General features: G+C 42.4%; 1 protein-coding gene and 1 pseudogene across 1 annotated transcript; one reads left to right on the plus strand and one right to left on the minus strand.

Moving 5' to 3' along the window:
- Positions 1-204: 204 nt before the first annotated feature.
- On the minus strand, positions 205-9,445 carry LOC139220075 (protein FAM171A2). Its single transcript, XM_070852137.1, has 8 exons — positions 9,349-9,445; positions 5,433-5,660; positions 4,489-4,581; positions 3,828-3,986; positions 3,005-3,184; positions 2,764-2,877; positions 1,941-2,088; positions 205-1,792 (listed from the first exon to the last, which is right to left on the minus strand). Exons 1-8 carry the CDS (start codon positions 9,443-9,445, stop codon positions 307-309), a joined length of 2,505 nt encoding a protein of 834 aa, XP_070708238.1. The 3' UTR covers positions 205-306.
- A 2,841-nt stretch (positions 9,446-12,286) lies between these two features.
- Positions 12,287-26,727, plus strand: LOC139220158 (large ribosomal subunit protein eL39-like; annotated as a pseudogene).
- Positions 26,728-27,023: the final 296 nt, after the last annotated feature.

Below are 27,023 nucleotides of genomic sequence, written 5' to 3' on the forward strand. Positions count from 1 at the left end.
GTATATGCAATGGCTCAGGCGATGGTTCGGTGATGTGATAGGTGACAAGATTCACAATGAACTGGACAGGTTTCAGTATACAACAGATCATCTCAGTGGAAACCTGTGAGATTGACTGACAGTGAGACTACGAGAGTGATCAGAAAGTGCAAAAGCACCTCATCGGAAACACAAAGGTCAAACAACGATCTCAAAATGGGCCCGTGAAGCATGGTTGTGCTTATTGTGATCTCTCTTGGTGAAAAACGTTGCTCTTCTTCCACTTTGAAAAGTTAAAAGGTTCAGAGTTCAGTAAGTTCAAAAAGCTCACTTCCTGGGGTGGAAGACCATCAGAGGCCTGTCTTCAATCTTCTGCCAGGGGCTCTTCTTGTTCTCGTCTTTGTCGTCGGGATCATCCTCAGGACTGGTCATGGAGTCGCGGCGGTTCTCACTGTTGCTGCTGCGGCTGCTGTTCACCCGACTGCGGCCTCTCCTTGGGATGGTGGATCCTCTGGAGGACGGACCTTCGTCAAGCAGAGGGGTGAGGGAGTTCTCCTCGGGTGAGACCGGGCGCCCCTCGCTGCTGCTGGGCTCGCTGTGGTCAGGGTAGGCCAGCTTGGAGTAACTCTTCCCACCACTGCTAACGCCATGGCCTTTGCGTCCTCCCGTCCCCCAGCGCTCGTCTTTCCCCTTCCGGTTGGCTGCTGACTTCCGTTCTTGGGCCTCCAGAGGTGGTTCAAGGTTGATGTCTCGGGCAAGACTACCAGAACCACCTATGAATCCGCCACTGCCGCCACTGAGGTCATTCCCAACATCTATGTAGGAGTGGCGCACATGAGCACCTCTCTGTCCATCCAGGGAGATGAACCATGCCCTTGGGTGCTGTTTCACACCCAGCTCAAGTAGCTTCTTCTCCGTCAGAGCCTGCAGTTCCCCATTCATCTGCGCCATGGTGGAGTCGTTGAACAGCACGGGGATGGTCACAGGTCCGCCGGAGGAGTCCGACGCCCAGCTTGGCTCCTCAGAGTCGTCTCCTTGGGATCCACCTTGCTGCTGTTGTTGGCCTTGTTTCTGCGACTGGTGGTGATGATGCTGCTGGCCTCCTCCCATCTGTGCACCATCTTTGTCTTGATCCTTCTGGTCTTTGCCGTCTTTGCCAGAAAACTCAGAGGGCAGGCGCATGTAGTGGGCAGGGATGACCAGGGTTGGCACCATGCTCCGGTACATGTTCTCCTTCATCTGGTCGATGGAGCTGCAGAAGATGATCTGGCCTGGTTGGGTGTTGAGGGAGGTGGGTCTGGCAAGGCTGTCTGCAGCTGCTGCTGAATATTCGGGGGGTTTGTCAGACTGGCTGGGCACGTATCCCTGGAAGCGAGGCGGGGACGGGGGATCAGAGGAGTATCCTCGATTGTCGTTGGCGTTGTGGTGGCGGTGGTATTCAGACTCCTTGCCCTCCATGGGGCTGTAGCTCCGGTTGTAGTCTTCATGCAGCAAAGGGTTGTCCAGGTTGTTGGTCTCTGTGGCACGTGTTACCTTCATGGGGAAGCTTTCACCCCGTTGGGGACCTGACACATTTTTTCCCTTTGCATGGCGCAGCATGTGAGCTGGGACGTGCTTGGTTAAGTCCTCCCTTGAACTCTGGTAGTCTCGAGATGGGGACATGTCAGATTTCTCATTAGAGGGGCCGGACTCAACATGGCCTCCGCAGATCAGATTTAGGCGTGAAGTGGATGTACCCTGGTCTCTCTTAGCGCCATTTAGATTGGGCGTGTGGGATTTCCCTTGCTGTCGACGAGGTTTTAAACACTTCCGCCTAAAAAGTAAACAGACACTGAAGGTTAGAAATGAAAGATACACCTCTTATCTGCCTGGGGAGTCTAATCTAGTGACAGCTCCATGTTCACATGGAGTTATTTGCCACCATGTCATTTTTGCTACTGATAGAAACCTAAAACTGAGACCTGCGCCTACGCTCCCCACACCTGCAGTAGTAGAGCAGCACACAGAGCAGGATGAGCACCAGCAGGGCCAGTGAGCCCAGGATGGACAGCAGGAACAGGGTGTGGTAGGTGGTGATGTCCCTCAAGCCTGGATGAGACAGACCCAGTCCTGCAAGACAAATAATGGCAGAAAAGTCTGAGAATCACTCCGTAACTTCACCTGCCACCAGATCTGTGGGCTGGTTATAGTCTATGAAAGCCCAAATTCTACTATGGAATAATCACAGACACCATGAAGTCACCCACTGGTTCACCGCCATTTTGAAAACTTGAGTTTGACTTTATGGGTGACGCCATTTTGGTTTTTTTGGAGCCAGAGGTGACGTTCATCCCACACAGACCACCTCTGATTGGTTATTCACAAGTTGGTCACGCCCTAAAGCCGACTCTTCTTCCTGGTCTATCTTCCTCTAAATGGGACCAATTTACTAAACGAACATCCTGTTGTGTTGAAGAAGACGAAAACTCCAACCAGACTTCTGTTTGGAGCCAGTGGAGTCGCCCCCTGCTGGTCATTAGAAAGAACGCAGGTTTAAGGCTCTTCTGCATTAGCTTCACTTTCCAGACCCCTGAGCTACATGCACTTCTTTGTAGACACATGCAATCTTTTATATATTCAGGCCATAAAATTTATTTTATGGGACTAACGCAACAACACCTGGCCTTTAGCACCAAAGCACTGCAGAGCATTGCATTTTCTTTCTCCACAGAGACATGCAGGAGCATCTGCTGGCACAGCAGCAACACCGAAGATGAAAAACAGGATGAGGATGAGTTACGATACCTGAAGATGAAGGGAAGGCAGCTAACCAGTATCCCATCTGAGGAACCACGACGTTCCACACAAACTGTGAGCCGTCCTTTTTGATGTAGCCCGTCCCGTTCCTGATCCACAGCCCTGCAGAAACATTCATCACTGTCTTTAAACCGTATATGCAGTTTGAACAGAGGAATAAAATGCAATAACAAGAAGTTATGGAACATACAGGGAATCCGATTATTGCTTAACGTCATGGTTCACTCACCAGTCTTAGGCTGATACAGCCAAGCGGGCACACTTGTGGCCATCCTGTTGCGGGTGTCGGATGGCAGCGGCACAGACACGTGGATCGGATCTGACACCTGGATTGCGCTGCCATCTTTGTCAAAGAGCTGAATGCTGACCACGGCCAACGCTGTCAAGTCGGTCCACCCTGTTTCTGCACCTGGACGGGAACATATCGAGGATTTAGGGTCAGCTGTGAGCTAGAGCGGTCTGGTGTCTACAGGCATTTAATCAGGACAGCTGTGTAACATGTGTTCAAGTGATTTCATTCATCGAGCATTTCTTTGTTCATTCTTCACTCATCTTTTTCATGGACTTGTTGGAATAAGCCGTTATTTCTTATTTTAATCCCCTCTAGGCGTCCAAAAATGATCAGTTCATTGACAGTCTGTATTGGAAACAAACTGTAGAGACGCATTTATACCAAGACGGACGACATGTGCACAAAGAAACACAGTCATGTCGTACATTTTTCCTTTTGATCTGTTGTAAAAAGGTTCACATGAACCCTCTGCTACCAGTTTGGGCCTGTTTATTCTGGTTGAGGTGTCGGTCTTCTGTTTGGGCTTTTAAAGCAATTATAATGGGAGTATTAGCTTACATATAAATATAGCTGATGATATCAACACATCTTTTACTTATCTTGTGATATGATTATCTAACCTCAATGAGGTTTAGGTGAAATTGAGGTCAAGGTCTTTCACACCAAACTGAGAAAACTCAGAGAAAACTTCCTTATGGACCTGGCTTCACACATGCTGTGGTAATTACTCTCCACGTTGATTTGTGAGACGCACACTGACCTGAGCTGTTGGTCTCTTGGCCCAGGAGAAAGGGGAAACCTCCGATTTCATACTGGGTCCTGGCCGTGGTCAGCGCGGCAGACAGCGCCGTGTAGTTGGAGTTGGACGGCAGCTGGAGGGACTTCCTCTGGAGCTGCACCAGCGGCTGGTTACGAGCTCCTGCAGAGAAAACAACAATCACACTCCCAGTCTGTAAATCCTGCAGGCACCTCGTGTGTTTTGTCCTAACGTCTCTAAAAAGGTGCAAACATACGGGCGTCTTAGTGTAGTGCAGACATGAGGAGGCGGCTGTGACTGAACTGTTTTTATAAAAACTATAACAAAGTGCCCTGCTGAAGCTGTTGCTATGGTGATGGCAGCAGCAAATAACACAGGGTTATGTAAATGGAGGCCTGAACAGTCGCCGGGGAGAGGAGAGGGGTGTGAATCTATCCTCACTCTCTGCTGGAGACACACTCATCTAAGACGTGATGACAGAATAACTGCTGAAGGGTCAAACTGACTTTCCCAGGTGACCAAAATAAGAAAATCATAAGCTGAAAGATCTAAATTTAGTCAAACTGGAACCATAAATCAGTTCTTCAGCGTTAGCAAACAATCCTTCATATATTAAAGGTACGTCAGGACATGAGCGTGCATGAGATAGTGTTATTTTCTTTACCTGGAGACCCAGACAGCACCTGCAGGACGTCATCGTACAGAATAAGTGTCCCCGGCCTCTGGACGAGGAGGTACAGGCTGACTGATGCATACACTTAAAAAAAAGGGAAGAGACACTAAAATTAACACAGCAGACATCCAGGTGCAACAACGGTGCTGAGATGAGGTTTCTGCAGGTTCAATTTATGACTTTTTAAAACCACGAGGAAGGAAGTTTAATATTTATTTCACCATCACACCAGCCAAAGTATAGTGAACTAGACTGGGCCTGTCACAGCAATTATTCACAGTCTTATTTAATCACTCTATCGACCCATTTAACGATATGTGGACAGGATAACTGCCTACATACGTGTTTGTGTAGATAAAAATGTCGCCAAAATGCTGCCAGAATAAAAAGGTGTTTTTAAGAGTCAAATAAAGTGAAGGAAAACTTTTGTTTTTGTTGTCATTTCTGCTTCTTACCTTAAAATGACAACTTAAACATTTAATTTAAATGAATGATTGTATCTTCAAATGCCGAGTTGGCAAAATGTGGATTTTACTGCAAGTACAAATTCAAAATCAGTTTCTCCGTCACTCAGACTCTTCAATCACTTGCGCTCAAAGTCATCTGTGTATGAGGGAAAGGCAGTAGGGACGACGCTGCATTGCATGAAGCAATAAAATCATTTTCAAATCAATAAAATTGTATTTAAGTCAGTATTTTGTGTCAAATTGTTGGTTTCTTTAGTATGAAGCAGTAATAAGCAGGATAATGTGCAGCGAGCAGCAGTTATTATTGCTATAATGAGCCAATCGCTGCATGTTAACCCATAATTATTTATTAGGTTCAAGGGGTTTATCGTTCTTTTTCTCTGGCTGTGAGAAGGAAAATAAAATAAACATGTTATTTCCTGATAATATAAGAATGTAACAAGAAGGGAAGTAAACCCGCAGACTCACACGGGACGCGGCTGGAGTGCCAGGGGACGGAGTTGGTGACGTAGTCGTCTTTGGACGCCGTGATGATGACCCACGTTCCCGTGCGGTACAGGAAGTTGACTCTCAGGACGCCATCGCTGCCGGCCCTGCTGGACGCCAGGACGGTCTGGTTGCCGTGGACTTCCACCTGAGCGCCCGCCAGCGGTGACAGGTCGCTGTTGTCGAACACCTGGACTTTTATTTGCACCTCTGTGTGAGCACAAAGACAGAGCGGTCCAGGAATTTAGCATAATGCAATAGGTCCAGCTTCTCAAATGTAAATATTTGTTATTATTTTTCTGACATTTTGTGGATCAAATGACTCAATAAATCCTGAAAATATTAATCAGATTAATAAAAAATAAAAAATAAAATGAATCAATGATAAAAATGATCATTTGCTGCAGCCCTACAGTCATTTTCCACAAGATGAATCTGTGTATTTGTTAATTGCAGAATCACTTAGAGCTGCAATGATTATAATAATCATAATATTGATTATTTTTGTCCATAAACAAAAAAATATTCATTTTATGATAAAACCACAGAACAGCAGTAAAAATATAAAATAAAATGTTTTCCTGTAACGACCTAAAAAGGAAAATTACTGGAAAAAAACTCAAATCAAGAAGGCTACCTGAACTTAATCAACTTAACAAACTATTGGGAAGTTAAGAACCCTTCAAATAAACAAATAAATGCTTTTTAATTATATATAAAATACATATAAAAATTTCTGTTCATCAGGAAACAGGCAGTATTTGCTGTTCTGTCAAAAATTCTTATTTCCCTAAATCAAAACTCTCCCCAGTCCTGTGCAGTCTGATTATACTGGAGTGTTAAAGCAGTAATTACACTTGAGTGCGGCTCAATTTATCAAGTCGCCCTTGGCCGTCCAACAAGGACGACCTCATTATGCAACAGTGCAAAGATCTGATCAGAGATGAGCTCTGAGAAGTGAGGGGAGTTTTTTTTAGTCCATATGTCCACAGGTTTTCACCACAGGGCAGATAATGCAACATAGAAAACCTCATATTAACACTACTGCTCAATACTATTGATAATCTTTGACTTGCTTCTGTTTGGGGTGATAATCACAACGTCCTCAGTTGTAAAACAGTTCCTATAACTTTTGCGGGATGTAAACAGGAAGTATATTGTTGCCATGGTGGTATTATTTTCTACATTTTGTCAAAGTGGTGCCATTAAAAACGAAAGCCGAATTAGCTGTAAGCAGCTCCTGCTGGTGAATCACCCTTAAATGTGCAGACAACCATCACCAGATCACTTTGACAACGAAGAAAACTTAAAAACATGAAGATTCTCAGGCAGGTTCTGAGTTACAAGGAGCGTCTTCTTTTTGTGTGTTTGTTCAAGATGAACATTAGCTATAATAGTGTCAGTAACACTACATTTAGAAATACGTGGATGATAACTGTGTGTTCAGATTGGACTGAGCTGAGACTCCCAGAGGGGTGAATTTTGGTGTTTTGAAGTATTTGCCGTATTCGCAGCTCCAACGTCCGACCCTGCTGACGAGTCAAACTGCAATAACGAACTTCCTGTTGCACCTGTCACCTCACGCCATATCCCCGTCATTTCCAGTAGCGGCTGCTTAAAACGATGATGATGATGATGATGATGTGCAGTCATCACAGACACACCCATCACAAATCCATCGCGTGACTGTTCCTGCCCTTCATCCTGCCATGTTTTCCAGCCCCAGAACATTTTGTTTCTCATCTTGCCTCTTGGACGGCGAGGATGTGGGTCACGCCAGGGATGTTTCCATGGATACAAGCTGGCTTGTTGTGCTTCCTCACACAGCTCAGCTCCCTTTAGCACCACGAGCTGTCCTCCTCTAAACTAAACCCTCCGGGCCTCTGGTGACAAACCCCTCTGCGTGTCCACGACTCGTCAGCGACAGCAGCGGCCTCTCTGATGCAGATAAAACGCAGCATCTACTGCATGAGTGTGTCCACAGCCATTGTGTGTGTATAAATGCTGTGATCCATTACCATAATTGGTTCAATAAAGGCTCCCTTGTGTATGTGTGTGTGTGTGTGTGTGTGTGTGTGTGTGTGGAGAGGATTTCCTCCGCCTGGGCTCCACATTTACAACTCTGCTGCTTGAAGCGGCTCCATTGACAGAAACACTGAGAGTCACAGTGTCACATCGAGGGTCTGAGAGTTTCTACTCACTCGAAGGGCCTGAATATCAGTTCAGTGGAGTGTAAACTCAGTGTGACCACCCCCTCTGGTCCAGTTGAATCCTTTTAAATCAAATTCAAGCAGAGGTTCTCAAAGTCAGAGGCAGAAAACTGATATTTTGGGAGAATTTAGTCCTTTAAGTCATTAACAGTCCTGCAGCACATCATCACTGGTGCTCAAGACACAACTAGCAGTTAATCTGCCAGTTGTTTTCTCTATTAACTGATTATTCATTCAGTTTAAAAATGTCAGAACTGAGTGAGAACTTTCCCTGAACTAAAAGTGATTCAGTGCATCATATAAAGACCAATAAAACCAGCAATTATTCCCCCCCGGCGACCTAGAAGCTGCAAATCTTTGGCCTTGCTGGTTAAAACAAAGGAAGTGAATTATTAATTTCCTGTTGATTTAATAATCAATTCACTGTCTAATTGTCTGGGCTCTAAAACACAACATCATCCACATCCTGCTGCTGTGCAGGTTTCTTTAGATGGTAACACGTCAGGAGAAGTCCTGAGCTGTTCAAAAACACACCATATAAATCAATTCACTGAAGATTTAATCAGCGAAGCAGCAGCTGGGCAGCAAAGTCTATTATCATTTCATCTAAACGAACAAGAAGAGGGAGAATTAAGATATAAAGAGTACAAGTCCTGCAGAAAAATGGCCCCTGTCAGTGTTATATTGTTTATCATAGCTATTTATAGTGACTTTGTATCCAGTGTGTTGTTCAATCGGTACAAAAAGCTTCATATATTAAAATCTTATCACATATTTTATTAGTAAAACCTGCTAATCAGTACATTTAGATCATTTTAGAAACACTACAAAGTAAAAATACTCCATTACAAAAGAGCTGCGACGCAAATACAGCACTAATGATGCCGAATTGACTGAAGTATATGATTATGTACACTATTATATTCATATTTTCTGTCGTGTGTAAGTAGGATTTAACTAACCTGAGTGCTGTCGGGTGGTTTGATCTGCCACAGATCATATTTTAGTCGATAATACGTCTTGTGTGTAAAATGTTAAAGTAACTGAAGCTGTCAGTTAATTGTAGATAAGCAGAATATTTCCACCGTAAAGCACAAACACCTCTTATGTAAATGTTCTTAGTTACAACCCTCCACTGTCTGTAAGCATCCATGCAGCTTAATATAGCTTGAAGCATAAATAATGCAAAGTAATTACATAATGTCCTTCAAAATGCACAACATAACATAAGAGAAGCTGCTGCTGCACCAACATCTAACACCAGATCTTTGTTGTTCTTCATGCTGATGCGTTTTGGGCCTTTTGAGCTCATAAATCTGTCTGTTGTGTTCAATGACTGGCAGGACATCCTGGTCTCGGTGTCATTGTTGTGCAAAGCAACAAAAAAAAAAGACACATGAAGGCCACACAAGCAAGTTAGGCCTGACATTAGAGCCACACTACATCTAAGGCCTGATAGTGTGTCTGAGCACCAGTGTGGCCCTCTCTGTCACATCCCCCCGTGGAAATCAATGAATCTGCACCGTCAAACCGGCGCTACAAAGCGGACACAGCCCAACAATCAGCCCCCTGAAGCCCATCTCCTCCCAGCCAGCGCGGGGAGACTCGACGGTTTGTCGACAAAAGCCATAAAAATGCAACCACTCCCATCTCCTCATTGTGCTGCATCCCCCGTATGGCGAGCTTACCAAATGCGCCCTGATCTGGAAGAGATTTGGCCAGCGCCTCCCGGACCGCGCACACCGACGCGAAGAGGAGCAAACGAGAGATGCAGTCGGCCGGCATCCTTGCAGCTACATCTCTAGTCCCAGCTCATGAGTCCATATTCCTCCCCCGGTCCCTCAGTCCTCTGACACGGGCTCGGATGCGCGGCTGTGCCCGGAGATGCTGCCGTCTGTGCGGGCTTCGCCTTGTTTTTATTGTCTGAGGTGGAGAGAGAGAGAGAGAGGAAGAGGAAAAGAGCCCCACGTTTCCCTCTGCTGATCTCAAGTGGAACAGCGACTCAGCTTCCTCTTGTCCTGTGGATGTGGGCTGAGCTCAGGTCTGCAGGGACCAGGACCAGGACCAGGACCAGGACCAGGACCAAGCCTGCACAGACATACTCCAAAATAATGTGATGCTGCCCAATGTGCAGAAAAAAGAATTTAAATGTAAGATAAGATAAGATATTCCTTTATTAGGGACATTTACATGTGCAACCAATAATATGAAAATGTTTAAGAATATCCTTTAATTTAGATAGATAGACAGACAGACAGACAGACAGATAGATAGACAGACAGACAGACAGATAGACAGATAGATAGATTTATCTTTAATGTATGCTGCCATCCATATTTGTATTTTACTTCTTATTTTAACCAAAATCAGAATCTTTTCCTGAACCTAACTCAGTAGGTTTTGGTGCCTAAACATAACCAACCTGCAGCTGATAATAATAATAATAATAATAATAATAATAATAATAATAATAATAATAATAATAATAATGATAATAAAAAAGAGGTAAATGGGTGTATTTTTTTTTAAATTATTATTATTATTATATTTATTATTATTATTATTATTATTATTATTATTATTATTATTATTATTATTATTATTATTATTATTATTATCAGTTTTCAGTTTCAAGTTTAGGCACCAAAACTACCAACAAATTTAAATATCCTTTAATTCAGACAGATAGATAGATAGATAGACAGACAGACAGACAGACAGACAGATAGATAGATAGACAGATAGATAGATAGATAGATAGATAGATAGATAGATAGATAGATAGATAGATAGATAGATAGATAGATAGATAGATAGATAGATGTGGCTATTAAAACCCAGGTGTATGTTGGAAAAAATATAATTTATGTTTAACCCAGTAGGTTTTGGTGCCTAAACGTAACCAAACTGCAGCTGAAAACTGATCATAATAATAATAAAGAGAAAGAAAATGAGTCTTCTTTTATTATTATTATTATTATCAGGTTTCAGGTGGAGTTTGGTTACATCTAGGCACCAAAACTACCAACGAATGTAACGCAATAATATAAAAACACATCCTTCCAGTTCACCTACAGATGTTAAACAACCTTCTGATAAATTTCTCTCTTTTAGAAACTACTCTGTTACAAAAGTGCTCCAACATAAGTATTGAAAATAAAAGTATGGTGCCCGTTATGCAGAACGGCCTCATTCAGTGTGGTGCATGGTAACATTCCTTCACTGATTATATGTTTTCTATATAAAACCTTAACTAGTAAAGTAACTCCAGCTGTTAAATGAATGTAGTTGAGTTAAAAAGTTCACTTTTAATCTCTGAAACATTGTTCAACACGAGTATAAAGTGAAGTCTGATCACTATCAAGAAGTATTCAGATCCGTCACTGCTGTAGAATACATTAACTGAAAGAAGGTAAAAGTACTGATGTTGCTGTTAAATGTACCTGTCAGTGTTTCCCACCTGGGTGTCAAAAGCTAAAAAGTGTATGTTGGAGGGAAGATATTTAGTTTTTATTGTACGCTGCCGTTAATATTTACATCTGACTCGTTATTTTAACCCAACTGCAGCTGAAAAGTGATAATAAAAAGGAAAACGAGCGTCCATTTGCACCTGGGTGCAAATAACCAGAGGAGAATGGGGGTCAAACAAAACAGTGAATTAAATAAAATTCTATCTTCCAGTTTTCAGTTTTCAGTGTTCAGTCGCAGTTTGGTTAAGTTTAGGCACCGACACTGGTTGTTATGGTTCTTTCCAACATGCGCTCTGAATTTGGGGTGCGGTGGGAGTTTAACACACTAGTCACAGTAATTTTACACGCAGTATTTCTGCATTACTGCTGAAAGCTCAGAGAACAAATAAATAAATTAGCCCGAGGGTTCTTAACAAGGTTATTTTTCCTGGCAGCGTGGAGTTTTAACTGAAACAACATTTAGACCCAGAGGAAAAGATCTGTACTGTGGGCCTTTCCTCTTGATTGATTTATTCTTTTGCTCCTTATTTCTCCTAAACCAGACAACTTTGAACCAGACGTTTTATTCGCTGTTATATTTATTTGCTGATTTTCACTCATGACCTCTAATATTTCTAAACTCCTGGCTGCATGTGTAGATCAGCTGGAAAAATCATCGTCACAAAGCCGAAAAAACAGCTGGTTTTCCAACGAAACGTCGACTTTTGAGAGATGCGTGGTTCTCGGCGATGTGATCTTATGTCCCATGATGCACTGCTGCAGATTAAACCACCCAACAGTGTATAAAGCAGCAGCATATTGATCCAGATATAGACTGGAGGGGGACATTACTTTCATTTTCACAGTACTTTTTCTTTTCATACTTTAAGTAATTGTTGCTGATAATATACTAATAATATATTTTTTACTTAAGTAAGGTGTCAGTACTTTTACTTGAATAAAGTATTGGAATACTGTGCTGTAGGACAATTTTGATGTGTTTTAGGCTTATAGGCTCATTTTAAAGTTCATTCTTGTATTTGGAGGTCCTACTAGAGCAGGTTTACATGGTTTGACGTTCAAAAAACACATTATTTCAGCCTCTGTCTGAAACAATCTGCAGCTTCTCTCTCGCCTTTGTTTTACCAGGAGCTGGTGTGTTGGTGAGGAGAATAAGATGGCGGAGGTGTGGAGGTGGATTCAGGAGGTTTTCAGACACATTCACAGAAAGATGGAGCTGGAGAAGCAGAGAGATGATGAGAGGTCTTGGAGTTTAGCAGACTGTAGACACAGAGGGGAAACATATTTATTAAAAAGTGTATTTTTACACAATATGAGACCTTTAAAACTTTAAGCAAAGACATAATACTTAACCATCAAACCGTACCTGAGTGAAGGTACTTCAAGTTTCCTTTAAGTAAATCTTTCAGGAAATATCTCTGCAGGACTTCTACTTAATGCTTCTACAACTATGGCAGGCTTCATCTACTTATACCACTGATACATTCTGACTTAGTAAAGCTAAATATACAGTAAACACATCTAAAATATGTATATTTGCCTGTTCAGGAGGTCAAACGTTCCTTGAGTCTGTTACTCATATTAGAGTCCGCACCAACTTTCCCATCGATCCAGGTCTCTGTGTGCCTACCGTCCCTCCGCTCCACAGCAGCAGCTGGAAGTCATATTTATCAATTTTAGTATTTGCTTAAAAACTCATATTGCACAAGTATTTTATTCCTGGCAGTGTGGGGAGGTGTTTGTAGATTTATAGATACCAAAACAGTTGCACGCTCAGCTCTGTGGTATTTCGTGTTCATTACAGATATCCAATATCCTGCCTGTGTGGCTGCAATAACTTTTCAGATTAAGTTCTTTAAAAGACGATTACATTTCAAAAACATCTTAATCAACACAAATACAAAGAAACTGATCCTATAACAGTTCATTTTAAACTCACCTATTTAGCTTTTATAGTGATATAAATACTTAATTGTTGCAGAAACACTATAAAGTTTTAGATTTAAGTATATTTATAGTGGTCAGTCCACTACTTTGGTCCAGATTGAAATATCTCAACAACCACTGGATGAATTATCATGACATTTTGTAGATATTCATGGTTCCCAGAGGATGGATCCCAATGACTTTGGTGACCCTCCAACCTTTCCTCTAGTTAAAGGAGGATCAGGCTCTCATTACCTTCAGGTAAAACTCATTTGTTCTCTATAGCAGGCTCATCTTTTAATGTCTTTTTAATGGCTTCATAAAGAAAGTGGGTCTTGGAAATTAGCCAGCTGCGGCTCGGAGCACATTAAATCAGCCATCGACAGATTTACATGGAAACAAGGATGTGTGTGGACTCTTTGAAATCTGAACCCAGGATGATTAAAGGGACGTCTGTGCATGAAATTCCTCAGATCAGGGAGCAACCTTGACTCAGCAGGGAAGGACGGAGATTTTGGAAACTCCCTCCGCACACAATCAGCTGTTGTTCTCCGTTCACATGATTGTTATTACTTCGTGTTGGGAAAGAACTCAAAAGATGTTCCAGAAAAATCCTCATGGCGAGCAACGAACGGCACAAATATGGCATCTATTAAAGCGTGACGGAAGTATATTTCTTCCCCCCAGTTTGTGCTGTGAAAACAGAGGTTGCTGTGCAAAAGGCCTGCTTCAGGAATAGTGATAAGAGGGTTTATATAAAGAGACACTGTCCAAACACCTCAGGCCATTAGAGCTCCTTAACCTGCACAGACGACGGCTCGGCCACTCTTCGTTTCTAGCAGCGCCAGGAGGGGTCGCAAGTCTTGTTCATACATCAGTCTCTGAGTCCAAGGTCATATCCTCCAGTGGGCTCTTTATTATCAGCGCAAGGAAAGTCTGACGTTGGCACATGTGTCCAAAGTGGCACGAGGAGGACTCTCTCAAAAACTTTCTCTTCTCCCTTCCTCACTTTAATTCCTGCCAGCTCGCTCTCAGAGGTGACTTTAACTGCCAGCAATGTGCAGTCTCAGATGTTTGGCACTCTTTCAATCCCTGTGCCAAGCAGTTCTCTTTTTATTCTCCTCTCCGTGGTACTTTCTCCTCAATTTAATTCTCTCTCATTGAAAACACATCACTCTCCTCCGTCAGCTCAAGCTCCTGCAGCTCTGTAGTCATGCCCATCCATCCGTCCATCCATCCGTCTTTCGGTTGTCCGAGGGTCAGGTGGAGGTGGCAGTAGGCACTTTTCAGCTCCTCCTCAGGGATCCTGAGGCGTTTCCAGGCCAGAGGAGATAAATAATTCCTGCAGTGAGCTTGTGGGTCGATAGGGAAAGTATCAAAACAAAACCAGATGTCCGAACCTCCTATTGTGCTCTCCAGAAGAAGATCGACCACTGAAAACAGTATTTGCCTCCAGATTTTCATCAGAGCTGCAGACAAGATGTGACAAAGATCTTCTGACAGGGATTTGACTTCCTGGCCTCCAATGAGGCGACAGAAGATTTCTTCTACGTCTTATCTCTTTCAGCATATCTGTTTTCATTCCCACATATTACCCCGCTCACTTGATCGCCCCACTTCTCAGTTTATATCGAACAAAGAAAACTCCCCAGAGTTCAGGAGGACATTCTGCAAAAACCCCAAAAGGTGGTTTAGCTTTCCATAACTCTTCTTCTCTAAAAGTGTCTTCAAACCAAATGTGAAGCAAATTGTCGCCCTGTGTTATTTGCACAAATATATCCCCTGAAGTGTTTTTGGACTATGTGGCACCCACGCGTATTCCTCCTCGATGTGAGTGACTTCCCTCCATAGATGCCACATTCATTAGCAACGTTTATTTCTGCCATCAGCCGTGACCACACTAACCACTACCGCTGCCTTGTGACTGTTGTGGAAGTCCCCGATATTCCAGAGACGCCGCTGGGTGGATCATTACATCCTCCGGAGGCGCACACAGCTTCACTGCCTTCTCCAGGTTATATCATTCATTATCACAAAAACAGACCATTTGAAACCAAGTTTTTAGGTTTTACTGACCCCCCAGAAGGATAAATATAAAAAATCCTGGATGACAAACATTTCCAGGACCACTTGAAGCACTTGAGGTCCCAGTTTGACGACCTGCTAGCGAGGATCTGTGCCAGGATTTCACTGATGGAACCCGCTCTGTTTCAGCTGTGCAGCCTGTTGCCTCGGTCCTGTGTGTTGTGTTTACTGTAGCTGTGGTATGAAGCCACCTGGGAACACTTGGACAGTGTTCCCATACTGAGGCTGGCTGCCTAAACACCAGCATGTCCGTCTCTTCACGCCTCTTCTCTTTCATGCCAACGGTTGTTTTTACACTAAAAACATGTCAACATATCTTGTATTATAGTTTTCTGTCTGGTTAGAAGTGATTGTGGTTCACAAAGCCAAGTTTTGGCCACATTTAGAGTGAAATCAGTGTTTTTAATCCACACATCAGCAGGTAATACACTCCTCTTCCTGAAAGGTTACTGATTGTGGTTTGTAAACACAACATTCAAAGTCGGCCCGTCCTCCCTGGCTCACCAGAAGTGAGTGATTGTATAGTGTGGCCCTGCAAAAATCACCAGGAGACTTAGAGGTTTATTGTCGACAACGAAGCCCGAGACCCGCTTAAGATCGGCCCATGAACACCCACCATTAATCCTTTTATAGCCCCAAAATCTGCTGAGTCTGTAAAATGATGCACCTGCCCACTGGGGCATTTCTGTCTGCATTATACAGACGCCTACATTTAATATACAAATCATCTGCCTTCTCACCCAAACTCTCAGACGTGAGCCGTCAGACTCCTGACACTGATCAGCCCTTCAATCATCACTTCACATTACTGCCATCTGGACGGAGAAGCAGGGCGGACTTGAAGGTGGAGAAGAGAACGCTGACAGCGCTGTGTGCAGGGACGCATGCGTTTAGACTCTAATGCTTCGTCTTTATCTGCATGCTGCTGTGTTTCTATCTGTGTTGTGATAACAAAGCTTCCTCTGGGACATTTAACACCAAATCTAATCTCATTCTTGGTGGATTTAAAATGCAAATGACTGTTGCACTCTTCCATTCATCTTCATTGTGGTTGTTGAGCAAGTTGTACATTTTGTAAATAATAGATTGGGTGCAAATAGACAACAAGTGGTAGCAGCTGAAGAGGGTGTTTGGAGTCATGGCTGCTGTTAACGAGGCTGAGGGGGTGAAGGCTTTTGAGCACTGCTGTCAGGTGGAGGTGCTCCGGTCTGGTCTTTCTGTGAGTGCGTCAGATATCCTGGGAGCATCACCCAATGGACTTGCTGCACTGCATATTGCACATTAAAGGATAACTTTGGTACTTTATCTACATATTTAGATGTCTAAAAGACTGGTAGATACAAAAAGCCAACTTCTTCAAAGCCACCAGACTCCAGTGACAAAAACAGGAATTTTACCTCTCAGAACAGAAGTTGGTGCTCTACTGCTGCCTCGATCAGTTCGTTTTTTTGTGTGTTGTTGTGTGTTACAGAAATACCAAATGAACTGTTTGAAACACCAAAGTCACACAATAACACGAACAAACTAACTGATGGAGGAAGCAGTGGACCACTAACTACTGTGTTCTGCGAGGTAAAATAACTATTTTTGTGAATGGAGTCTGGTGTGTTTGAAGAGAGAGACATAACGGCTGTTTGTGGTTACACAAAGATCGATCTTATATCTTCTTCCTTTTCTTCTTCTTCTAATAACAATAATAATAATAAAACATTTTATTTACATTATTATTTACATATTACAGTAGAGACAACACTGATTACACACTAACAGCAGCTCTGCAGAGGAGACCTGGATGGCCCCAAGTCCGGTGCTCGGTCCTGCGTGGTGGAGACGGGATGTTTGGCGTCAGAGGAGCGGGGGGCTGTGGGAAGGAGTGTAGTGGTGGGGCAGGTCGGTGAGGCAGGAGGGGCCCCTGTTTGTGTGAGTGAGGAGAAGGATGACGGGGAGCCAGCGGAGGCTCTGGTGTGCTGTTCTGAATGTACTGAAGTTTATTTAGGAATGTGGCTGAAGAATACTGTTACAGTAGTCGATCCTGGACGTGATGTAGGCGTGGATCAGGGTTTCAGCTGTGAGTTTGAGGTTGGAAAATGCAGTTGTGTTCATTTGGCTGTTGAAAATTACTCTGAGGGGCATTAAAAAGAGTGGAGTTATTGATGGTGAGGGACTTGGGACAAAAACTTAGCTGTCCTCACCCTTTACAAGCATGTTTTTGTCCATCTGACCCACCGCCCAAGATCTAAAAGTCCTATTTTGTGACTGAAAATGGGTTTAATCCACATTTTGGTCTACTTTTTTGGAGCATCCTCAGAAATGACCACGTGCTGGATCACTATCATGTACCTGGGTACCAGACGGTGGGGGGAGGAGGGAGCTGTGCCTCCCCCTGCATCCCCAGAGGAGGTGAGGACATTATGGTGGTTGGTGACTGCACGTTATCCTGTTTGCACGGAGGGTAATCCTCCAGCAGGGGGCGGATGAGAGCTTGAGAAGCCGATGCTTGCCTGCTGACAGCGGCCTTCATCGGTGTGCACTAGTGCTGAATTCATGTCATCATCGAATGCCTTGTGAGATTAACTGCATCACCATCGAGAACGAGGTGCAGCTCTTAACACCTTTAATCTTGATGCGCGCTGTGGTTATCGCAGTGAAAGCTATGCAGGGAGACATGATCAACACCAGGCTTTGGATTTCAGACCCCCACTGTGTGTGTGTGTGTGTGTGTGTGTGTGTGTGGGATACTCTTGCTGAACTTCACCTGCTGTTACCCACTGAGGGTTTCTCTGCTGTGCGCTAAATGATAGTTGCACAGGCTGGAAGATTATCAGTTCCTGAGCAATAAAAACAGATCAGACTACAGAGCGGTTCTCTGAGTAGCTCACCTGGGAGCACAGTGTGCTGCAGCAACATCCACAAAAGCAGAACACTGCAAAGTTTTTCAGTTAGATAAGAAGGATAAATGTGAGAATCCTTCACTTTTATGCACAAACTTAAATTTAAATTAAATAAAATCTCAAAAGAATTAAAGACATCCTGTGCTGGATGTGATACTTCCATTCATTTAAGGACTAAAGTACATTTCATGCTGCTTTATGCTTCTGCTCCACTACAAAATATTAAACTTTTTACTTTTACAGATTCTGATTCTAAAATATAAGTCAGCTGATAAATTATTACTTATCATTAAGATTAAACTACCAAGCAGTGTATAAAGTAGTTGGGATTAGATCCACCTTTCACAGCTGCAGCCTTATCCGTCAGTAATTATAATCCAATTTAATAATCATTATTCTGAAAGGGACATTATGAAACCATAATGAGCCATAAACTTTAACTTTTTGATGCTAGTTCTTTTTTTTAAACTTAATCTGAGTACTTCTTCCATCACTGAAGACATGTTTCATGCATTTTTATTGTCTGCTCTTACACGTTGCACTAAATTCCCTTTATCATATGTTTCCATTTCAGTTAACTTCCTTTTACCTGCTAATAAATCCCCGTTTAAAATTCAAGATTTGTTAAACTTCTTATCGCTCAAATGTTCAGCTGAGGGGTTAAAAAAGTTCTCTGCTAAAAATATAGAATAAAACACATTTATCAAGTCTCAGGTCTCAGGTGTTTAAAGTAAATCCTGAATTTCCAGTATTGATTAACACCAGTGGAGATTAAACATATTAGACTACAGGAGAAACAGCACAGAGGTGCATTGATGTATTGATGGAGATTACAAGAACAAACAGTTTTATTCCCGTCATCTGCGCTGCTAGGAATGAAAAGGAATGTCTCAGACGGTTTGAGTTTGCTTTGACGGCTAATTAAAGGAAACAGATAAAGAGATCCTTTATTAATAAATAAAGAACAGTGAATTCTGACTGTAGCTGGAATGAGGGAGTAAATCAAGTGGCTAAATCATCTTTTATTCTAATCAATCAATCATTATAATGTCGTGTTGAAAACTAAGATCACCACACAAAGTAATTCGTACTCAGGTCTGTTGCAGGTATTTAACAGAACTCAGAACAATCATTTAAACAGCTGTAAAACTGCAGTGTGCCTCCTCACACTGGCATGAGGAGATATTATTGATCGGCCTCATTAATCCAACATGTTACATTCATTTAAGGTGTTAAAATGCTTTTTTTTTTTAAAAAGAATGCTGTGAATGTCGTAAATTAAATTCCATTCATACATTAACACACAAAACTTGGACAAAACAAACCCCAAACTAACCGTATGGATCGATACCATCACAGGTTATTGAGAAAATGATCAACTAACCCTCAAATCTAGTTAAAAAAAAAGATGTAATATTGAATATGGTCGACATATCTGATCTGACGTTTGATCAAAATGCTGAAAATGGTTTTAATAGGACACTTCAAATGATAAAACATTATTATTATTATTATTATATTAGCCTAAATGAGCAAATAGCATGTTAGCATAGTTGAAGTCCACTCACTCTAAACAGCATTGATACTCCAAACTCCAAAACACACACATATTCAGTGTATAAGAAAGTGATACCTACATTTACTGAGTAGCACAGGTGTGTTACAGTCATGTGATACCACACTGACTTTATTTTCTAATATTTTATCAACACATGCAGTCTGAGACAGTTCTTGTGCTTTATTGGTGTATAACCCCATTTAATAGGTTTTCAGATTAAAAACAGCGAGTTTAGCACAGTCCAGGTAAAATAAACACCAATACTTCAGAGTACTACAGAACCTGCTACTGTCCTTGATCATAATTGAAGAAGATGGACACAGTATACTGTAACACACACACACACACACACACACACACACACACACTCGGTAAGATGTAAGATGAAACTGTTTTGGTTTCAGCATCAACAGGACTTCTTACTTTCCGATGAGGCAAACACAATAAAGAGATCTTCACAAAAGAACTCCTTGTCCTCCTCTCATGTTTCTCTGTTTGTCTTGTTTTTTCTTTCTATCTCTCTCCTGTGTTTAGTGTTTATTTTCCCAGGGTGTTTAATTAACAGTAGGGCTGTAAATTAACACCCTGGCCTCCATTTGATGTAGCTCCACCGCGAAGGAAACACCCTGGCAAAATATATATACATATGCAAATAAATAATAATTAGGCAATAATGACGTACATGAAATGCAGAATACGGAGGGATGTGCAAACAGTGACTTTAGACTTGGCACACACACACACACACACACACACACACACACACACACACACACACTCTGTTTTATTTTCCACACCATTATTTAAGTCGTGGCATGTGATCCCTGCTGCCAGTCTTGGCTCCAGTTCAGACTCCAGGTGCATTGCGGCACATTCTTCCCCACTAATGGCTTCCTTAACAGAAAACCTGTCCAACTGACATTTATGCATAACAACAACCCCAGTGTGTATGCGTGATAATTAATACGTGTACACTACAGAGCCTTTTCACATCTCCTTGAGTCTCTCAGTGCGGCGCCCGCTGGGGAAGTTTTATTTTTAGCTCGTTGGTCTTTGATTAAAATGTGACTCTCTTGTTGACCTTCACACCTGCTGCAGCTCTGCCAGGTCCATGGGAACACGACCACTTGATAAATAAAGGCCTGCCACCGGAACGGCTGACGATACATAATCAATTCTCCACAAACTGGGCCCGGACTGTGTGACGCTGCCGCGGGAAGACGCCCATTTGTCTCTGCAATTTTGTTCCTACGTTACACGTCTGTTGCACGCCGTCCACACGGCTCCACGTGTAGCAGATTCAATTACACAGCAGCAGCATATCGGGTGGCTGGGGGTCGTCCACCAATTGGAAGATTGGTGGTTCGATCCCCGATCTCCTCCGATCCACGTGTCCTTGGGCAAGACGGTGAACCCCAAATTGTGAATGATTGGAGTAGGTGAATGTGAATGTAGTGTCTTGTTTTATTCATACAGCACCATTAAGACACGAGGCAGTTCAAAGAGCTTTACGGGGACATAAAACACAATAAAAACAAGACGCAGAAACATTAAAATTGCATGTAAAAGTCAGAAAAAAAGACTAGAAAGGCCCATTTACATGTATTAAAATTGCACAAAATCCATGTAGATAGTTATTACTCAACATGTTAGGCCTCTGGACCATTTCATTCTAGGTTACACTTACTGTGAAGGACGCTAAAATCTTTGTGTGTAGTTTAAAACATGTAGGAGCTCATATTTAGGATCAAAAATGGATTGTTATTACCTGTTTTTGTCAGAATAAATGGAGATCAGCTATAAAAAGGTTTCCTGCTCTGGGTTTCTTCCTCAAAAGCACAACGCCAGACACGACATATGGATGTTAATGTTAGTCTGCCTGGTAGGTCAGAGCATTCATGATCCCCAGAGGATACATTTTAAAGACCTTGATGCTCCCCTGACTCTTCTTCTAGCACCAATTCACAGTTGATATTTTTCAGAATCACCTTTTTTTTCGCCAAACGATGATGAAATTGACGTCCACCGCCCTCATAAACAGACACACAGGAGCAAAGTGAACATGAACGTAAACGTTCCACGTCGACCTCGAGAGGAACGAGGATGAGTTTGGCGGCTTCTCATCAGGAGAAACACTTTTCTTCGTAGCCAAATATCTGCAGAATTAATGCTGCACTTTGGGTTTAGTGCTAATTAGCACGTTAGCTTCCACCACCGTCTGCTAAATCACTGCCTAGAGCTGAAAACGGTGATATAACATGATGATTGATCCCCTATAGCATAAACTACTGATGATCTATTACTGATATAGTAATATTATAGTTACTGATAATCTACAGGGAGTGAATGTGAATGAATGAATGAACGAGGGAGCGATTTCGAAACATAACTTTAGTTTGTTTTCTAAGAGGAAAACAGGCAATAAGGCAGCAAGAGACATGAGGTGTGGAAGGACAGACAGCAGATTAATGAATGGATGGAAATATTGATCCGCACAGATAGAAAGAGTAATTGACACATGATAGATGGATGAAAAAATGAAAATCTGTTCGGACAGGTTCAAGGAGACTGACCTGCTGCAGCCTGTTGTCCATTTGTTGGCGGTGTGAATGTAGGACAGATAAATTAATAAATGAATTCTCTCTCAGAGGATGTTTTCTTTTTGTTTATTTGTTTGTTTATAGTATTTACAGGAAGTTTTCATGTTATATTGTGTCACGAGATTGAATCAAAGTAATTTTTGATGCTTTTAAACTTGAACACAGAATTTAATTAAAAATATAAAGTAGAAGATTCTTGTTTAAAAGACTTTTATACTTTTTCTTTTCATTTTTTCTACTTCGATCATTTAATTTAATCTTATTTTGCATGTTTATTATTTAGGGGTTAGGGTTGGATATTTTTATTTAATATAATTTTTATTTTATCTTTTTGGCATCTGTGTGGTACTTTTTTTTTATTCAATTCAATTTAATGCAGTTTTTTTTAAACTATAAATGTATTTTCAATCTAATTTCCTTTCATTCTTCTTTGTGTTTGCGTGCTACATTTAGTTGTATTTGTATTTACTTGTTTAGCCCCTGTGTACAAACTCCTGGTGTGTCATGTTGCCTCCAAATCCACATAATCTGACTGTCACACTGGACGGTTACAACACAATAACAGCTATTCCTGTGCACAGATTGCACTTTCATCTGTGTTGTTATCATCTTACACAACCGCCACCTCCATCCCCACCAAATGTCAGCAGTTTAAAATGATGATCTCACTAAAAATTCAACAAAACCAAATGTCTTCTGACCAAATATGATTGCCGGGACCATAATCCCCTGAAGAGTGCTGAAAATTAAACGTTGTGTTTTTCCCATCCGGTGCTGAGAACCACTACACTGCTTTGTGATCAGATAACACACTCCTGCGCTCTCTTACAGTGGCCGTACAGTAAATGTCATGGCTGCTCCGCACTCGGATGAGAAATGCTAACGAAGCCACTTATCAGGGTAAAAAAAATGGCTGTCTAAATGAGCCCACTTGTATCTCACAAAGGTTAGCGGTGCATGTAGGCACAAAGCTCTTCTTTGACAGACGACCTTATTAGCATGCACAGAGTTGTGTCATGTTCAGAAGGTGCTACTACATCCAGCCCTGTCATAAAATCAATACGCCATCTTCCGAAGGCTTCGCCAATAACTCATATTGGCTTTGTCACAAAACGCGGTTCAAGGACTGACTCTTGAAATTGTTTACCTCGTGAAATATCTGTGCACGCCGGCTGTGTGAGGGAGGAGAGAGGAGCGACGTGGAGGTTACCAACATGCACATACATACTTTCTTGTCCTCTGCAGCGCGCCGTCTTCGCTTCTTTCCTCGCGCACCCGTCCTCTGACTGCGCCTGCAGGTCGTTCTGCAGAGACGAGCGTGTTTCTTTTGTGTTTGTTATTGTTGGGAGAGCTCTCGAAGTGAGTGTGCTGGTAAGACACAGTGCACAGATGTGGCGACAACTCAAAACAAGAACCAGCACTAGAGTAGACGCCTGACACACACACACACACACACACACACACACACACACACACGCCGTCATGTTTTCATCACTTTGGAGGACATTACATTGACTTACATTCATTTCCCCTTAACCATTACCATAGCCAGCACTCGCCTAAACCTAACCCTTACCCTCACCTTAACTTAATCCCGACTTTAAGACAAGTTTTCACCCTAAAATCTGTTAGTTTACTTCATAGGGACTTAATTTGTCCCCAAAAAGGAGGCGAGTCCCCACAATGCAACTGTGTAAACACATTTATGTCCCCACAACATGAGTAATACATGACACACACACACACACACACACACACACATAAACTGAGTGCTGAAATACGAAGCTGATGCTTTTTTCTAGGTCACCATCTCACTGAGTGACTTGACAAGTTTTCCTATCTCCTTCAGTGAAAGCGTTTGAAGTTCCCTGCAGTGATTGAATGAATTTAGGATGAAACTGATGCATTTAAACCGCTTTAAAAAGTCCACTTACTCACTTGTTTTCAGGCTTTTCAACTCTATCGCATAGTCTTCATCAGTGATTTGAGTTTGCTCGGTTAAATGTACTGTCTATGTTCCAATTTAGCATTAATCTGAGCATCTCTAAGGCTTTTGTCTTAAAAGTTGAGTTTTACTGCAGTTGACTAAATAATCTCATTAAACTCAAGGTCCCCTTACTCACTTGCTCTTGGGCTTTCTAATGTACCAAAGAGCCTTCAGGTGCCGTCTGAGTTTTCTCTCTGAGCACATCTGTGACTTTTGGCTTTAAACTTGAGTTTGGAAGTTAATTCTTGACCATAGAAACAGCAGATAAAACAATCTCCACTCAACCTCTTCCGGAGCTTTCAACTATATCTTCATCAGCAAATTTGGCTCAGTTGTCCTGAACATGAAGATGAACTTTTCATTATTCAGGGCACTTCTAGACTTCTCGTCTATATTCACTTAAAAGCTTTTGACTTGATGACAAAATAATCCCATTTCTTCGCTTGTTCAGGAGCTCTTGATCACATCACCCCATCTTCGTCAGCAGGCCGAGGCTGCTTAATTTGACCCTGTGTAGTTTCCTCCAGTGGAAACATTTAGCACCACTACAGGAAGTGTGAAGTGGAAAGCAAAGGTGTGGAGGTCGGGGGGTGCGTGGTCGGTATAGTGAGTCCAGCATTGATTCAGGGGACCAGACTCGGCATCCAGTCCCACACGGTTCAGATGGGGTTTATCATGATTATTATAAGAGTCCAGAACGCCCATTTAGTAAAATATGAAGATATATAATTATATTAATATATATGTGATGTGGAAGTTCATTATTCATTATTGGGTGGACGGTAAATTACTATATTGTAATTTTAGTCATTTTCTCAGTAACTTGATATTTGAGGAAGATGCTGATGAACATTTCTGCAGCAACGTTACATTACTCGCTCGCTCGCTAGCTAAATTGTCTGTAGCTTCTAAACGCAGACAGTGAGAAGTGTTTTGGCGTCCATATGGGACCTGCAGAATCGAACCACCGGAGCATCAAACATATCGTGTACACGACTTCCCGTGTTGTAACCACGACTTCATGAGGAAGCCTTTTCACCAGCTGTAACCATAAACACTCTAACCCTTTCTCTCACCTGCCACCATACTGTCGCTGCCATTAGCACATAATGTAGAATTAACTTTTAACTGGACGGTAAAAATGTTGGTTTTCACTGTAATTTTCAGGCGTTCTTGTCTGGTGATGGAGTTTATTCCAACCCGTTCTCATTCCCAGGGCGTCCTAAGCTTTGTCATCTGTGTAAAACGCCGTTTCTGCATCTGTACGAGATGCTAAAGGGCAATAAAAGGGCAGTAAAAGGTGGTTGGATGACCCAAAAAGTGGACTCTAACTGAGGTTTGAGTCCTGAGTGAAACTAAATGTGAATCTTGACTACAGTAATGTTCTTTAACCCAAAATAAATAAATCTAACCAAGTAGTTTTAGTACTCAAACCGAACCAAACTGTGTTAACTAAAAAGATAAAGGTCCAGTCCGCCTGTTGCGATATTTGGCTGTTAGGGGCGTCATTATTTGATGAACTGTCGGTGCCTTGTGTGCCAAAGGGGACGACATTTGACACCCTGAGAACGAGAGCTGGTTGACACAGATACAAATCATTTAAAGACACATAAAAACATGTTGAAAAATGCTTCTCTCATATGAAAATTCAACTGAAAAAGAAAACAAAATGTGCTGATTCAGTCCAAAGCTGCAGAGCGTCTGTTCAAGCGGAGCACTAAAGTCACGTTTCCATTAGCTGATTGGTTCGTTCCTGCTTAACAACGTTACAGCCTGGAGCTTCTCACTCTAACCCTGCTGATACACTCTGCTGCTGCAGCCTTCTCCGCCGCCCCGGCCTCCTTCCCCGTGTGATATATTTCTGTCATCGCACCTAAGATTTATGTTCCAGTGTGTGCTTTTTTAAGGGGGGGGCGGTTCTCACAGCATCGCTGCTCCGATTCTGCGAGAGCTGAGCCCAAACCTAATTGTGTGACAGTTTGCTATATATGGTCGGCTCTTGGTGGAGAGTGACTGAATAAGTAAATGGACCTGGAGTAAAAGTTTCATTGTAACTGCAGGTTCCAGATTCAATAATAAACTACATGTTTTAAAATGGAAAGGGCTGCAGCTGGGATCATCTAATACTGCTCTTCTGTTTCTTGATTAATGGATTTGCCTTTAAAATGTCAGAAAATGGAGAAATGTCTTTAAAAATGTTTAATTTATTATCACAAGACAAAGAAAAGCAGCAAGTCTTCATGAAAATAGAGAGAGTTTTTCTTTCTGTGCTTTAAATTAATGACTCAGATTATTTTTTTGTTTACTGAGTTTCCACCGCCACACTCAGGAATGGGCTGCGGATTAAACGTCGTCTCACCACACTTCCAGGATCCAGCGCCGCCTCGCCAAGAAGCAGAGACGGAGCCGGCCCAGTCCTCTGTGGCTCAGACCGAAGACTGGCAACTAGATCAGGTACGGCTCCAAGAGGAGACACTGGAGGAGGATCAAGCTCGGCCTGTAAAGATGTGGGTCCGAGGATCACAGCATCCCTCCGTCCAAACATCTGCCAGGACCACAGAGACGGAGCCATGTTATCTGGAGCCGCAGTCCTTCTGCACAAACACTCACGTCTGACAATAAAGGGTCTGTGATCAAGACTTTGTGGAAAATGATTGGTTTACGGATCAGTTTATTCATTTACTCTGATGTTTTCTTTGTAGACAGAACAACGATTAGGCGTTTTTATCCGGACCTTCATGTGACCATCACATGAAAGTGCGACACCCCAACACGCCTGGTTTGCCATCGTCCACGTGTGCATCCACAGGACGAGCCCTTCAGCCTGTGTAGAGTTTCCAGCGCTG

Source organism: Pempheris klunzingeri, chromosome 20 (genome assembly GCF_042242105.1).
Source record: "Pempheris klunzingeri isolate RE-2024b chromosome 20, fPemKlu1.hap1, whole genome shotgun sequence".
NCBI classification, from domain to species: Eukaryota; Metazoa; Chordata; class Actinopteri; order Acropomatiformes; family Pempheridae; genus Pempheris; species Pempheris klunzingeri.